Here is a 17548-nt window from a genome sequence, read left to right on the forward strand (position 1 = left end):
TGATTTCCAACAATGAAGCAGAAATATAAACTCTTATCTCCTCCCAACTTCAGTGGAATGTTGGAGTTGATAAATTGAGATTTTAAGGCACAGGGAACGTCTCTGAGATAGGTAGCTATAATTAACATCATTTTAATGTTGTTAATAGGGTTGTTTCGGGGATTAAATGAGATAACATTACATTGATAATGTCAAATTTGTAATAAACATCTGGCATATGATAGTAAATGGTAATGACTCTTTATATTTTAGCTTGAAAATCAGCAAACTAAAATTTAGTAACTAAAAAAAGAAGATCCAGCTATTTGGGGGCCCAGGGTGGCTCAGTCAATTAAGCGTCTGCTTTTGGCTGGGGTCATGATCTCCAGGTCCTGGGATCAAGCCCCACGTAGGTTTCCTGCTCAGCCGAGAGTCAGCTTCCCCCTCTCCCTCTCTTCCTCCCCCTTCTCCTGCTTTCTCTCTCTCTTTCAATTAAATAAATCTTAAAAAAAAAAAAAGATACAGCTATTTGGGGTTGCCTAGGTAGAAAAAATATTTGGTATTTACGACATGGTATGTTTGGAAATTTCTTCAACATAATCTCCCCTGTTAGGGGTGGAGTATAGGGTTTGGCCATGTGATTGAAGCTGAGCATTCATTATTCTACTTTTGTACACATTTAAAAATGTCACAATAAGGAGTTATGATTTGTTTCACTTTGTTTCAATCTATGCAACTATGTTGACGCAACACACTTGGTATATTGAAACGTAATGAAAACTTAGTTTGTAACTGATAAATGGCTTTTTGAGATTTATATACCTTACACCCCACTCCACTCCTCAAAGAGAGGAATGCAGGGAAGGTTTAATTTGACATGGAGATAATGACTTGAATTGAAGGCTTTTATAATATCATAAATAGCTTTAATTTCAATAATTAGTCTCGTTTTCTTATTGTTCCACCTAAACTTTACTTATCATTGAAAAGAAACTACAAGGACCAGAATGCACTGCACGATTAACGTCATATCGAGGACCTCGCATCTCCCGAGCTGGTTGCCTTCGCCCAATTTGAGAATACCGCGGCGAAAATTGACGTCTGTGACCTACAGCAGATTTTCAAGTCTTTGTTCCCCTGAGTCAGTCGAGAGTGCCATTCCGAGACAGGGTGGTACCTTTCTGTTCAGGCATGGCTTCGGGCAGCCTCACCCTTTTCTGGGGCTTCCGTGCGACAGGAGGGCTCCGTTAGTGGGCCTCCAAGATGGCGACGCTGTTGGCGGTAAATTCGGGTAAGGGCGGCCGGGGCAGAAAGGAAACAGTCGGGCAGGGCGATGGTTGGTTCTTTAGGGGGAGACCCGGACTGTGAGGTTCCTCGCAATCCAGGCCTTCACTTCTGTATCGTGCTTGCTTTTCCCTAGCTCTGGGCCTAGAGTCCCACCCCTCCCCAGTTTGAATGGCGCGCGTCGGCGCTGTAGCTCTAGCACTCGAGTTGGGGTTCAGGGTGGAGGCACGGAGGCTTGGTCCCCTGGAACCCGGCTTGCAGTTTCTTGCAGTCAGGGACTGAGCTTGGTCCCTTCAACTCCCCACCCCATTAAGTGTCTTTGGCCCGGATTTCTCCAAGATACACAAGTCTCTGACAGTGAGGCCAGAGGACCCGAGATAATTTTTAGGCACAAGCACAGGCTGAAAACTCGCACGTCAGAGTAGGCAGCACAGCCCCTTATGGATGTTGCGCGGTCTTACATGTAGGAAGCGAGGATCTTTGATTATGAACACTGCAACCTGGAAAGTGGCTGGAGAGGGGGTGCCACTGGCTCAGCAGATGACTCTGAGCTCTGCGCATGTGGCGCGTCCCTGTATACTCTGCCTTTGGAGCGGTAGATATTCCGGGCAGGGTAGAACCAAGAAGGTAGTAGATTCTGGAGGATTTGGTGTAGGTTCTCTTTTGGTGATTCACAACCTTGGGCGGTACTGTTCTGAGAGGCTTTTCAAAGAGTGGTTGCATTTTGATTGTCACAATTCCTGGCGCCTAATGGGCGGGGCAAGGATGCCAAAAGTCCTGCACAGGGCAGAATGGTCTTGAAAACGGAGGATTTCCTGCTCAGAATGGGGTGCAGTTAAGCTTCTTAGATTCAATTTTAAGAGCATATCTGTGTGGCAAATGCTGGTAGAGAGTCTCACTCAAGAGTATTATTTACTGGGTGCTTTTTCCCCTCCCTGTCTCTATGCAGTCTTTTTTGGGGGGGGGAGGGAGTGCTGGTTCTACTTTCCACAGGACTGGTATTCTTGTAAAGTTGTCTAAATCAGAATTTTGCAAATCAAGCCATTTCAGCAACACTATCATAAATTATTTTATAATGATGAAGGATTATGTTTACTGAGCATCTGGTTATGTCCGAGGCATTGGACTAAGTGTTGTACTTGCATTATCTCATTTAATCCCCTTTGTACACCTATGGAGTAGCTGCTATTGAGTACCCCAGTCTACAGATTGGGAAATAAAGGCTTAGGGTAGTTAATTAACGTCCCCAAGGTTATACACCTAATGATTGTAAGCCATTCTTAGGTGCTTAAACTACTTAAGCACAGCCTAATTCATTTTATTACATCAAAATTTCGTATATATGAATGCTGGTCATGAAGTTATGTTCTAAATATTCCAGTCCCGGTCTCCTACCCAGATGTAATCTTAAAAACAAGGCTTGCATCTTATATGTGTGGTTATATACTGTTCTTTGGTACATATCCTAAGTTACTATCATTAAACATAAATCATTGAAGGAACAAGGAAAGGGAGTTACCAACAACTGAAAGAATATACATTGTATAATAAGGCCTTGTGACAGGAGTGTTTAATTGATAACATAGAAAGGAAACATTTTTCGCAGCTGAGTCAGGAGAATATATGTATATTAAACTTCCTAGGGTAGCAGCCAGAATGTCCATAGATGGACGAGTGGATAAACAAAATGTAGTATATACATACAATGGGATATTATTTGGCCTTAAAAAGAAAATCCTGTCACATGTTACAACATAGTTGAATCTTGAGAACATTGTGTTAAGTGGAGTAGGCCAGTCACAAAAAGATAAATAGTGAATGATTCCACTTATATTTGATACCTAAAGTAGTCAAACTCATGGAAACAAAGACTGTTGGTTGCCTGAGGGAAGGGAGAAATGGAGAGTTGTTTAATGGGTACAAAGTTTCCATTGTGCAAGATGAAAAAGTTCTGGACATCTGTTGTACAACAATGTGAATGCACTTAACACTACTGAACTGTACACTTGAAAATGTTTAAGATAGCAAATTCTGTGTTGTTGTTATTACTACAAATAAAAAAAAATCAAGCATCTTATAGTTGTGGACAGGGAAAAGTAAAGGTTGTAGAGTCTAAGACCTTTGCTTGAGTTTTAGCTGCGTAATTTTCTGATATTGTGACCTGTATCATCCGAGCCGAGTAGACCTACAAGCTTGTTAGTAAGCAACCATTGACACTGATTGGCAGGCCTTCTGTGGCAGTCTGGTCGCCCCTGTCCTGTTCACAGCAGTGACTATTTCAGACTTTTTCCATACTCCTCAAATCTTTAACTTCTAACTGACCCCACAGCCTCCTAGTCCCAGAGAAAATAGAAGCCAATAGGCATGAATGCTCTTTTTTCACCCTCAAACCTGTAAATCTAGATATATCTATACCCTTTTTAGCCAGTTTCCCTTTGTCTAAGTTAAAGCCCACCCTTTATGCCCTTCTCCCTACTACCCCTTCTCTCTCGTATATTCACCTCTTTTTCTTGCTCCTTTTCTTTCCACTAACCTCCCCTTTTGATCTTGATCTCATGCCTTTTCCCAGTTACTATCCTCTTGCTCCTCTTCACAGTCCTTTCAAAAGATATGTCAGTATACACTGATAGCATTTCTATACCTTTTCTTCCTCTACTCACTCTAGTCTCTTCCCATTCTCTTAAGCAGCTTTCAATAAGGTAAATATGCTTTTCTATTTCATTAAGTACCTCAGACTTTAAAAATCTTTATCTTGTTTGATCTTTTAGGGCAAAGACCAAAATCCTTAATATGGGCTAGGGAGCCCTGCTGCTATGACAGTTGTCTCCCTTACCATACCCTTGTTTCCTATACTCCAGCGCTCTTGGCTTTTTCAGTTCTTTGAGATGGCAGTGTTCCCTCTTACCATGAGAACCCACATGCTGTCCTCTCTTTCTGGGTATATGTTCTCACCTCCTCCCTTCAGTGGACTCCATTCTTTTTTTTTTTTTTTTTTTAATGATTTTTTATTATGTTAGTCACCATACAGTACATCCCCGGTTTCCGATGTAAAGTTCGATGCTTCATTAGTTGCGTATAACACCCAGTGCACCATGCAATACGTGCCCTCCTTACTACCCATCACCGGTCTATCCCAATCCCCCACCCCCCTCCCCTCTGAGGCCTCAGTTTGTTTCTCATAGTCCATAGTCTCATGTTTCATTCCTCCTTCTGATTACCCCCCCTTCTTTATCCCTTTCTTCCCCTACCGATCATCCTAGTTCTTATGTTCCATAGATGAGAGAAATCATATGATAATTGTCTTTCTCTGCTTGACTTATTTCACTTAGCATTATCTCCTCCAGTGCCGTCCATGTTGCAGCAAATGTTGAGAATTCGTTCTTTCTGATAGCTGAGTAGTATTCCATTGTATATATGGACCACAGCTTCTTAATCCAGTCTTCTGTTGAAGGGCATCTTGGCTCCTTCCACGATTTAGCTATTGTGGACAATGCTGCTATGAACATTGGGGTGCATATGGCCCTTCTCTTCACTACGTCTGTATCATTGGGGTAAACATAGTGAACTCCATTCTTGATCCTTCAGATTTCAACTAATGATCACTTCCTCAAGGAATCCTTTGCTTTCCTGACCTCCTTGACTTGGTCATATTCCCTCATTCTGTAATCGCTTGCCCTGGGTACCTCTCCTTCAAAGCACTTGTCAAGTTGGATATTACCCTTTCATCTGAATATATGATTACTGTGTTTCATCCCTACACTGTAAGCTCACCAGTACCTACTACATGATAAATGAATGAATGAATGTGATTTGCTGAAGGTATTCCTAAACATTAAAGAAAATATTTCTCAAATGAACAAATCACTTATGTTAAAAATACATATTTAGTAATTCGGAAGAATTTATAGCCTCTTTTCATTTGTAATCACAGAAAATTTATGAAAATTAGCCAACCAAAGACGACCCAATGAAAACTCTTTGTTGCAGTTACCTTCTGTGATGTGTTGATGTTAATGATAGACTAAGGATGCCAGGATACATGGGTTTTTTGGTAGATTTTTGACCAGTTACTGGATGCCTCTTGGTTTCATAAAAGGATGGGGGGGGGGATAGAATTTTTCCATATAACACAGTCAGCTTATAATGCCTACATGTGTTTAATGCAAAGAAATTTATTCATTCTTCAGAGGTTCTGTTGCATATTGTTACCTTTATTTTTTTTAAGATTTATTTATTTTTATTTGAGAGAGAGAGTGTATGTCTGGTGGGGGGAGAGGCAGAGGGAGAGAGAGAACCCCAAGCAGACTCCCTGCTGAGTGCACAGCCCCACTCAGGGCTCAGTCCCTCGACCCAAGATCATGACCTGAGCTGAAATCAAGAGTTGGACAATTAACCAACCGAACCAACTGAACCAAACCGCCTCAGTGTATTGTTATTGTTAAAGAAGAGAATTTACTTTTGTCAGCTCTTTGTCAGAATTTTTAAATACCTGTGGTAAGGCAAGTTTCAAATTTGCCTAGAAGTTGTTTTTGATACCTTTCATTCTTTTTTTGTTTTGTTTTAAGATTTTTAAGTAATCTGTACACTCAGTGTATGGCTTGAACTCACAACCCTGAGATCAAGAGTCACATGCTCTACTGACTGAGCCAGCCAGGCTCCCCATGATACCTTTCTTTTGTACCCTGTGACAATCAGTTACTAGATCTAGCTCTTTTCTACTAACAGGCCTTTTCTTGTGGTTTTACTGCCCTCATCCTATTTTAGGTTCCATCACAGTATTAGCAGCTTACTTACCTGTCATTCTTGGTTCCTGACACTTCTGTGGTTCTGTTTAGTCCAGCAACCACACCATTGCCCTGTAGTACCGATTTCATTTTGTCACCTACTACTTGAAGCTTTCCTATTTACTAACAGGAAAAATTCCATCTTGGCCTGGAATCCAAGACTCATACCCACTCTATCCTTTGCAGTTAGAGAGGGCCAAGAAAATGATCTCTAGGGAAGTTAGCTAGTTACCATCCAACTAGTACCTCACTGGCGGTCAGCAGGATCTAGGGGTCAGGTTCTCATTTTGGCAGGCCAGAGCTCTTAAGTGTATCCAGAGTTGATTGGATCCTACCAGCTGATTTTCTTTAGTCAGACTCAGGTAAGACAGATATGTAAACTAGTATTTCAATTTATTGATCTTTAATGGGAAGTATATCTGCACTGGTACTCATGTTGGTTCATCAGCACATTTTTTCTCTGGAAATTTATATGACAAGCTATATTTTTAAATCAGAAGATTGGCAAGAATGGAGGCAAAGCAGGGGTGGACGGCTGTTTATGTGAGGTCTAGACCTGCTGATTCCCATCCCCCACATCCCCACACACCAAAGACCTATGGCTTCCTGCCCTGATCTTCAGATTAGGGTAGGCTGGGTTCTCTCTTTTATATGTTCGCCTAGCACTCTATACTTCTGCATAATCTTTTATTATGTTGGTAGTTATTTTCTGAATTCTGTATTTAATGTCTTTGTCAATCTCTAAGTTCCATTAGGACTGGGATCCTGTTTGTCTTGCTTGGTTGATCGTCCCTGGCACGTAGAAAGCCCTCAGTAAATACTTGTTGAGTGAATGAATGATCTGGTTTGACTAGTTTAGTCTGTCCTCTCCCAGCACTTTCCCCCTTAAAAAAAGAAAACACATTTCCCAGTGCATCGCCTTTTTCTGGCAACATTGTTCATAGGACAGTGAACATTTAACATATTTAATTAGGTTACATTACCATGCTTTCTTACTGCCCTGGTAGGCTTATTTTTTTATTCTTTTTCTTTTCTTTCTTTCTTTTTTTTGTTTTTTTGAGAGAGAGAGAGAGAGATAGTGTGCACAGGAGAGGGAGCAGGAGGGAGGGGCAAGGGGAGAGAGAGAGAGAGAGAGAGAGAGAGAATCTCAAGTAGATTCTGTGCTCAGCAGTCTCCTCTGCCTGCTCTGCTAGGTTTATTTGGATTTGTGCAGTTAAGCATGTTTACAGACCACCCTTAACAGTTTAGGCTATAGGTAAGTTCCAAGTTTCTGGAGTGACTGATTGGTTTTGACTAGTTTCCCTTTCAGAGTCTTTATAAACACGTATGGGTACCATATTTGATTGGTTTTTTTTTTTTAAGATTTTATTTATTTATTCGACAGAGATAGAGATAGCCAGCGAGAGAGGGAACACAAGCAGGGGGAGTGGGAGAGGAAGGAGCAGGCTCACAGCGGAGGATTTTATTTATTTATTCGATAGAGATAGAGATAGCCAGCGAGAGAGGGAACACAAGCAGGGGGAGTGGGAGAGGAAGGAGCAGGCTCACAGCGGAGGATGCCGGGATCACGCCCTGAGCCGAAGGCAGACGCTTAACCGCTGTGCCACCCAGGCGCCCCTCACTATGGCTCTTTGAATTCTCTTTTATGCTTTCATACCTGTCTTTGAGCCTTAACTCCCACTTTCCCTTGGCTGCTCTTTGTCACCCAGATTTTCCCCAAATTGCTGTACAAGTGTAGCCATCCTTTAGAAATTCTTGATCATCATTTTGATCTTTTGAAATCCTTATTTTTTGTGGCAACAATCATATTCCCTTTTTTGGATTGTTATTGACATTTTTCACTTAAGTATGCTTTGTCTCCAAAACTTGATTGTGAGTGTTTGAAAATCGGATTGTTTCTCTTATCCACTGTAATATTTTATTGTTTATTTAAGGGCTTAAAACATTTTTAGATAAGTGAATTTGACTGAGTTTAGTTGACTTTGCCTAGGTATGCCTAGATGTGATCTTAATTTGTTCACTTACTGGATGTGTCAGAAATACCTCTCTTTATCGCAAACATTTTCGTTTTCCAAGTATTATATATAGAGACAATATAGTTTAGCACATTCTGATGACAAACTGCCTGGGTTCATGACCCACCTATCCAGTGTGGCCTTGGGTGAGTTTCTTGACCTCTGCCTCAAGTTCCATATCTATAAAATAGAGGAAGACATAGTGCTGACCTCATAGTGTTCTGAAATAAACTAATATGTGTGAAGAGCTTAGAACCATGCTCAGTAGCACATAGCAAAAGCTCAGTATTACTTACTGTTACTACCTTTACAAATCAAACTGTGATCCTTTATATAAATATAGAAGTGTTCCATTTTTCTCTGTTGATTTTTAATAGCTAGTGTCCCAGCCAAAATAAAGTACTTTTTTTCAGCTGCTGAGTTTTACAAAATCTAATCTTTTGCCCCTACTCCTGCTTTTATTTGGATGATAGGGACGCTAGAAAGCACTTAACATTTATTGAGTGCCTGCAGTATGCCAGGCACTGTGTTGTGTGTTTCACCTAGTTAGTATCATTTAATCTATTCAGCCCTATGATGTGGATGATATCCCTATTATTTATGTACAGAAACTGAAGTTTAAAGAGATTATTTCCTTGCTCAGTCACACAGCTAATAAGGTGGCAAAACTATAGCAGGTTTCCAGTTTAAAGTCAGGATTTACTTTATATTAAGTTAAGTAAAATGATGTTTTTATTGTTGCTTGAGAAACCTGATACGTATGCTTTTATATTAATGTTTGTTTTATGTATAACTGTATATTTTAAAGTAGCTATGATGAGTGTGACTGAAATGTGTGGACAGTAACCTGATGTATTTTCCACATGTATGTTTTATCTGAGGCTTGTTTTGTTTATTTTTTTCTTGAAGCTGCCAGTCTCTGGGGTCCTTACAAAGACATTTGGCAAACAGTGGGAAATGCTCTTTGGAGAAGACAACCTGAAGCTGTCCACCTTCTTGACATGATTTTGAAGAAACACAAACCTGACTTCATCTCACTGTTCAGAAACCCAGTAGGAAATTTTGTTTTTTGTTTCTTGGTTATGGTTTTTTTTGTTTTTTTTTTAAGATTGAAGAGCAAGTAAATTCTTAAGGCATGTGAATGAAATATATAACTTGTCCTAGTCCTTGACTCAAGTTTTCTCTATGAATGTAATTTTTCCTAGGAGCAGCTTTTTTTTTTTTTTTTGTTCTCCACAGATGTTAATACTGTACTTACCGCTAGCCAGATGATATCTTAGTAGTATTTGAATATGATTTAGAAGGTTTAGTATATTCCAGAAACATGAGCCTCCTTGGAATTTCTGACCTATAGTTAATGTATCTAAGCTCAGTAAGATTGATTATTTTGTTTATTTCCAGGTACACTTTCAACATTTTAACTCTTCATAATGTTATGTAAGTTGTATCAGCTGAACTAATTAATTCTTGCGTGTCATTAATCACTGCATCTTGAAATCCTTTTCAACCAGGAATAGAGTACTTCAGTGGAGGGAATTTATATTTGGAAATTCCTTTCCTTGCTGTTTGGTAATTTTCTTTTGTAGACTAACAAGACTATCTAAGAACTGTTTGTTTTACCAGAAATGGCCTTTTGCTTTTTAGCTTTTTTTTTTCCCCCTTGCTGTCTTTAGTAGAAAGAGCCCTAGCCTGGGAGCCAGTCAAGCTGAGTTCCAGTCTTGGCTCTACCACTAGAGTTGTATGTGCGCAGGGAGGTCACCCGAATTATCTGGGTATCAGCTTTTCCATCTGTTTTTTTTTTTTTTTTTTAAGATTTCTTTAAATTTTTTTAGAGTGAGAGAGTGAAAGAGAGCGAGTGAGTGAGCACGAGCAGGAGGGGCAGAAGGAGGGGGAGAGAGAATCTGAAGTAGACTCCACACTGAGCATGGAGGCCAGTGCAGGGCTCGATCTCACGGCCCTGAGATCGCGACCTGAGCTGAAACTAAGAGTTAGATGCTTAACTGACTGCACCACCCAGGCTCCCATTTTTTCCATCTGTTAATAGAGGAGTTGGATTAAATGACCTATGTGGCCTTTTTCAAGATGTAAATTTCTTTTTTTTTTTTTTTTTAAAGATTTTATTTATTTATTTGACAGAGATAGAGATAGCCAGCGAGAGAGGGAACACAAGCAGGGGGAGTGGGAGAGGAAGAAGCAGGCTCATAGCAGAAGACTGATGTAGGGCTCGATCCCACAACGCCGGGATCACGCCCTGAGCCGAAGGCAGACGCTCAACCGCTGTGCCACCCAGGCGCCCCTCAAGATGTAAATTTCTAAAATTTTATGATCCATCAAGTAATTCTGTACTATATGTCATTTGTTAAATATTTGAACCAAGTAAGACTTTTGGGAATAAGACTACATTTTACATAATATATTAATAAACTATCCTAGCCCTCCTAATTGATTCAACAATTCATATATCCATTTGTTATTTCCCATTTGAAGGCCTTATTGTCTTTATTTATGAAGTACTTAATTGGAAACGTTTCTTACAAATTTGAAAAACAGTATACTATTTTGTGTGCTTTCCCAGCATTTTGTATTTCAGAGTTTAGCAGAGGCAGTTACTGAGAAGATAGTAACAGCATAAATGTTGAAGGTAATAGGAAATGTCATGTCATGAAGGTGTTAACTGTAGATTGTCTGATAAGCAGTACTTCCGTCATGTTACCTGTCTGCCTTATCATGAAGTAACTTCTCTAGGTATTAATTTAAGACCTCATTTCCAGTATACTATTTTCATTCCATGATTTTATTTATTTTTACCATTATAGCCAAAAAATGTCCAACAACATGAGAAGGTTCAGAAAGCCAGTACTGAGGGAGTTGCTATCCAGGGTCAACAGGGAACCCGACTTCTTCCTGAACAGCTCATTAAAGAGGCCTTTATCCTTAGTGACCTTTTTGATATTGGAGAATTGGCAGCTGTTGAGCTTCTCCTTGCCGGTAGGTTGACATTTAACTGAATCTGTGGTAAGGTAGTACAGAATTATAAAGTCATTCACTCAGGGTTTAAAGTGTTGTATCATTTAGATTCCAAAGTAGTTTAGTTGAAATACCATATTCAAAATATCTCCTTCTGTTTATCTTTGACTAATGGGAGGGCTTTAGTGATTGGAATTGTTAAAGTAATTTAACTGTTTTAAAATAGGCTTTTACATGGTAATTTACTAGCAAAGAATCCTTGACTGCATCTCACAAATTTTATAGCACAGAGAATTTATTGTCATGTAATGACTAAGAAAGTAAGTTCACTGCTTTTTTGGAGTTCTTTTTGAGGACGTGATTCAGATAATGAATAGGTTAGAAATAAGATAATTTTAGTAATACCGAGTACGAGGAAGAAAATAAAAAAAGGTGATGTGATATAGAGAGATGGGGGCTTCTAGGGGGCAACTCTAAATAGGATACTTAGAGAAGCCTTCCCTGGGACATTTGACCTGAGAACTGCATGATGGCAAGGTACCAGAGTTGTTGGAGAAGGGTGACCCAGGCAGAGCAAACAGCAGGTACTTCAGGTGAGTCCAAAGGGACATGAAGAATAAAGAGACCATGGGTAAAAAGATGCAGGAGGCTCACAAAGACAGGGGAGGGTGAAGGAAGTTAAGGAAGAGAGCAGGAATCTGATTATATTCAGTCTTGCAGGCACAGAAAATTACTTGGATTTTATTCTAATTGCAATGGGAAGTTGCTGACGGGCTTTAAGCAGAATAGTTACATATAAAGAGAGAGAGAGCGTGTGTGCGAGTGGGGCGAGGGGCAGAGGGAGAGAATCTCAAGCAGACTCCACACTAAGCGCTGAGCCCCACGAGAGGCTCGATCCCACAACCCATGAGATCACGACTTGGGCTGAAACCCGAGTTAGGCACTTAACCGACTGAGCCACCCAGGTGCCCCAAGAAAGTCTCATGATTAAAGATATCATGTGGCTTCCAAAATCATTTTTGACATAAGGCTGCATTAAAAGAAGTGTGATATTGAAAAGCAGGAAGGTAGTTTTCCCACTCTGTTATGGAAATGTTGAACTGGTAGTCTTGACTGTCGAGTTTAACTCAGAACTTTGATTTAACAAACATTTATTTTATGTTTATCGTGGACCAGGCACTGTGTTAAGACACCAGGAATAGAAACATGAATGAAACTTCAACTATTGTAAAGGAGCTCATAGTCTAGTAATTGAGAAGAACCTGGAGACAGCTAATCATACCTTAAAGTGTATTAATGCCAGTTTATGCAAGATTTAGTGATGGTCTAGAGGCAAAGGGATTAAATTGACCTCAAGGTGTACAGAGAAGTCCTCACAAAGCTCATGAGGCCTAAGCTAGGCGTTGAAATATGAGTAGGCACATGTCACGTGGAATAGGTGTGTGCTCAGGAGGAAGAAAGGTATCCAAGCACAAGGAATGGCCTGTGCAGAGGTGTGAGCCGCGAGATGAATTTGGGGACAGGAGAGAGTGGAGTGATTGGGCTTTGGGGAGAAGACAACCAGCCTTAGGAAATGAAACCAAAACTAGAAAAGACAGAAGTAGAACTTAATCAAAGTAGAGCAGTTGAAAGGGCCTGTGAGCTAGAAACATAGAAATAGGTTATTTACTTTTCAGAGAAAACTCTAGGGGAAGAAACTTCTGAACATTTGTAAGATTTCATGTGAAAGAGGGAGAAATGGGCATTAAATATCATTAGATTTAGTGGACTGCAGTGAGACCAGCATGTGGAAATCGTAGATGAAGGTGAGATTGCAAGTTTGGGAAACAGTGAGTTCCGTGTTAGTGCCAGTGTTCCTGCACAAAGTGGATGGCCTCCTGAAGATGTGGGAGGAGGAGAACAGTAGATGGGTGTTTAGAGTAGAGGACTGTAGGACCCCTTGAGTCCTGAGATTCTGTTATTTCTTTGAACCGAACATTGGTATGGTAACTTTTGTCTCCTCCTAAACACATATTTACTGAATTATTTCTCAACTGTCTTTTCTAGGAGAGCACCAACAGCCACATTTTCCTGGTCTCACCAGAGGATTAGTAGCTGTTCTTTTATACTGGGATGGAAAACGGTGCATTGCAAACTCTCTGAAAGCCTTGATACAGTCTAGACGAGGAAAAACATGGACCCTTGAACTCAGGTCTGTTTGCTTTTTAGGATTTCAGGGCTTTATTAGAAATTACTTGACTGATTATTATTTTAATTATTAGAAATAATGAAAATTTCTCCTTTTAGTATGTATAATTTAAATAAAGTATGTAACATAACTGAGTAGTCTGCAAAGAATGACAGATTAAAGCTGCTTTATTTTGTTTACAAATAAAAAATAATTATTTATGGTTAGAAGTTTATTGATGCCTAATTATCTAGCAAGGATGAAAAAGGCTGAGTTATATTTCATCCTGTTTTTTTTTCCAGTAATGAAACATTATTGTCAAGAGTACTTGCTGTATCTGTATGATGAAGTGTAGACATGACTGTTCATTGTAACTTTCTCCATTGATTTCTTTTCATTACAGTCCAGAGCTGGTTTCCATGACAACACGCTTTACAGAGGAGCTGATGGAGCAAGGATTGACTTATAAAGTCCTTACTCTGGTGTCACAGATTGATGTGAACAATGAGTTTGAGAAACTACAGCGGGAGAGAGGTTTGGGCAGTGAAAAACACCGAAAAGAGGCAAGGGTTCGATGAAATCAGTTCATGGGTCATCTGTGTTAGATCTCAGGCAGAAAAGTCATGGCATTTAGAACATTCTAACACGAGCATAGGAAAATTGCTAATGCCCATTGAAATGTATAAGCGTCTGTATCCAAAATTGACTTATAGCTATTTCCACTTCTTTCTAGTCACTTATGTGCTATTGTAGGTCTTTTTCTGGAATGAACTCTTGAAGGAACAGGTCATTGCATTAGGGAGCTTGGAACTTAAAATGAGGATTTAACAATAGGGTTTGTTTAGAATTCTAGAGGTGAGATTTTAGGGTTACTTGTGGATTCAGATTTATTTAGTTAGTTAGCTTTGTAAAAGGTAGTTTATTTTTTTGGAATAAGAGCAGGCTTCACTGTGATTTATGTATACTGATAATCGTACATTTTTATCTCTAGGTTTCTGATCTCATCAAGGAGTGCAGGCAGTCTCTGGCAGAAAGCCTTTTTGCCTGGGCTTGTCAGTCACCTTTAGGCAAAGATGACACTCTGCTTCTTATTGGACATTTGGAAAAAGTGACAGTTGAGGCTAACGGCTCATTGGATGCAGTGAATCTGGCTCTTCTTATGGCGCTTCTGTACTGCTTTGATATCAGTTTCATAGAACAAAGCACAGAGGAACGAGATGGTATTGGATTTTTTACCTATTAATGTCTTCATTTTTAAAAAATCAGATTAAATTGTGGAGATAGCATTTAAGAAGGGCAATATTATAACTACTAAAATAAAAAATTGTCTGTTTTATTCCTGTATTCCTATATGTATAATTTATCCATATTTGAATATTTAGATATAAGATCACATTTTAAAAATATGCACCCTATTAGATATCTCTGTTGTCCTTTTCAGTTTTGGAATAGGAAAGTGGTGAAGGTTATGTAATACATGTTCATGAGTTCTGCATGCCTAATTAATTAATGGTTTCTTTACATATTACTCACATTTCAAACCTTCCACGAAACATTTTAAGGGAGGATAACTATCATTTTTAGTAATATATCCTCTTTAATATATATCATCTCTAAAGTAGGTAATATTTTTATTTGGTAACTTCATAAACAATTACTGCTTAGAAATGAGGATATCAAAAATGATTCCCAAAGATTATTGGAAGATTATTGCCTTTTAACATCATAGATACTTACTTGAACAGTTACGCCTTGTCCACTTTTGATGGTATCATCAGCATGTTCTCTCAGTAGGTACGTAAGGAGGATAGACTTTTTCCGTACATGTTTGGTGACCATCCTTAGGCATTAGCTGGAAAGGCTTATGGAAAACATAAGTACCCCTTTCCTACAGTCAAATTGTCACACAGGCTTCACGTGTCACAGAATAAGTGGTCCCTGTGCTCATCTAGGAATGCCGCCATTTAAGGCATTCATCAGATTGCCTGTCTTGAATGATACGAAGCACAGAATTAAGTAGGGGTGGACAGTGTTCATGGAAGCTTGCAAGTGGGACTTTCAAAAGCAAAATGAAATGCCTGAAAGGTTTCACAAGCTAAAATGGGAGGTTTTGTATTAGGTTGTCATTTTATCAATTTAGGATGCTTATATTAATTAACTCATTTTAATTGTAATTTCTGGTTGGTTCTGTATATGTTTGATTAATAAATGGGAGAAGTGAGCTATTAGTACATCTATAGTAGTAGATAGAAACTTTTAAAATACAGGAAATTAAATAAATAATGTGTTCTTGGTTAAAGGTTGGGAACCACTGATAGCAAAAGGAAGTACAAGAAAATAATGAAGTAAAGTAAATGAATTCTTAGGTGTTAGTGGTATTTCCCATTTTAGTATTTATTCAGAATACTGTGCTTGTTTGAAGTACCATAGTATATTTAACTGTAAATTGAAGATGATTGTTATTTAGCAATTTCATTTGTTATAATGAGAGTAGATACTTGTTTGCAATTGGATTCTTTGTTTTGGCCAGTTTTTGCTTGATATTTTAAATTCAGGCATTTATTTATCTAATAAAATTCTTTTTTTTTTTCTTTTTAAAGATTTTATTTTTAAGTGACCTCTACAGCCAACATGGGGCTCAAACTCACAACCCCAAGATCAAGTCAGACACTCCACCAACTGAGTCAGCCAGGCACCCCAAAGTATATATTTTTTTTGATCTTTAAATGGCATTGATTATATTTTATTATTTATTTGTTTATTTTTAAAAAAGATTTTAGATTTTATTTTTTAAAGAGAGAGAACACACAAGCGGTGGGGTGGGGGCAGAGGGAGAGAAAGAAAGAGGGAATCTTAAGCTGCATGGAGTCTGACACGGGGCTTGATCTTATGACTCTGAGATCATGACCTGAGCCAAAATGAAGAGTCAGATGCTTAACTGACTGAGCCACCCAGGCGCCCCTAAAGATTTTATTTTGAAGTAATCTCTACACCCAATGTGGAGTTCAAACTTAGAAATCCAAGATCAAGAGTCACACGCTCAGCCGATTGAGCCAGACAGGCACCCCGATATATTTTAGAATTTATATACAGAAAAAATGAGTGGTTCTTTATTTTTTTTAATTTTGTATAGTACACTTATTTAAAAAATTGAAAAAATAGAATTAAAATTTAGAATTATTGTCAATTGCTTCTTTAAGTTTGTATATAATTTTTGTGGTGGTATTTTTTTTTTTTGGTTTGTCAAAAGTGTTAACTAGTCACAGTTATTTGATAAGAGTACTCTGATTTTCTGATTTTTAAACATTATTCCTGTATATCAAAAGTGAGAATTTCTCTATTTTTTGGTATATTGGTCTGTTTTTGTATTTTCAGATATGATGCATCAACTTCCACTGCTGACAGAAAGACAATACATCGCAACAATTCACTCCCGCCTTCAAGACTCACAGCTTTGGAAACTGCCTGGGCTCCAAGCCACTGTTAGACTTGCCTGGGCACTGGCATTGAGAGGAATATCTCAGCTACCTGATGTGACAGGTAAATTGATTGTAGGTAATTTAGTTATGAGAAAGAATGTATTAACTTTAATGGTATTTTGAAAGAGGTACTATCTTTGACATATATAAGCATGAGCACAGGGAAGTATCTAGAGTTGTGTTAAATGAAGCTTTGGAATATGGTGAAATACAGACTGGTTCTCCTTGTCTCCTGAAAGAAATTTTACGAAATATTATTTCCCTTTCTTAGAGCCAGCGACGGTGCTCTTTTAGCTTCTTTTTTTCCCCTAAGAGTGTAAAATTTGAAATGGTATTATCCCAATAATTTTTTAAATTAAAATTTATGATTTCTTTTTTTTATGTTTTCCTCCTTAGTTTTCACAAAATAATTTTTCACAAATTAAAAATCAGTATTATTTAAAAAAATATATATGTTGGGGTGTCTGGTTGGCTCAGTTGGTCAAGCATTCAACTCTTGATTTCAGCTCAGGTCAGATCTCAGGACTCCTGCGCTCAGTGGGGAGTCAGCTTGAGGATTCTCTCCCTCTCCCTCTTCCCCCACTTGTGTGCACGCATGCACGCACTCTCTCTCTCCGAAAAAAAAAAAAAAAAAGAAAGAAAGAAAGAAATGATCATTTCTTGAAATAATACAGACAAGCTTTTGTTTGTTTGTTTAAAGATTTATTTATTTATTTGACAGAGAGAGAGAGAGCACAGGCAGTGGGAGCAGGAGAGGGAGAAGCAGGCTCCCCACTGAGCATGGAGACCGATGTGGGGCTCAATCCCAGGACCCCGGGATCATGACCTGAGCCAAAGGCTCACCTTAACTGACCAAGCCACCCTGGCGCCCCC

At 38.9% G+C, this 17548-nt stretch overlaps 1 protein-coding gene across 1 annotated transcript in view; it reads left to right on the plus strand.

The window, feature by feature from the left end:
- Positions 1–1114: 1114 nt before the first annotated feature.
- The window catches only part of NUP205 (nucleoporin 205), a 79927-nt gene continuing 63493 nt past the window's right edge, over positions 1115–17548 (plus strand). Inside the window, exons 1-7 of the mRNA XM_002927617.4 lie at positions 1115–1270; positions 8972–9114; positions 10879–11050; positions 13076–13220; positions 13600–13759; positions 14188–14416; positions 16572–16736. Coding sequence (XP_002927663.1) covers positions 1243–1270; positions 8972–9114; positions 10879–11050; positions 13076–13220; positions 13600–13759; positions 14188–14416; positions 16572–16736 — 1042 coding nt within the window. The 5' untranslated portion in view covers positions 1115–1242. The remainder of the gene's footprint in view (positions 1271–8971; positions 9115–10878; positions 11051–13075; positions 13221–13599; positions 13760–14187; positions 14417–16571; positions 16737–17548) is intronic.

Source organism: Ailuropoda melanoleuca, chromosome 1, assembly GCF_002007445.2.
Source record: "Ailuropoda melanoleuca isolate Jingjing chromosome 1, ASM200744v2, whole genome shotgun sequence".
In the NCBI taxonomy this organism is placed as follows: Eukaryota; Metazoa; Chordata; class Mammalia; order Carnivora; family Ursidae; genus Ailuropoda; species Ailuropoda melanoleuca.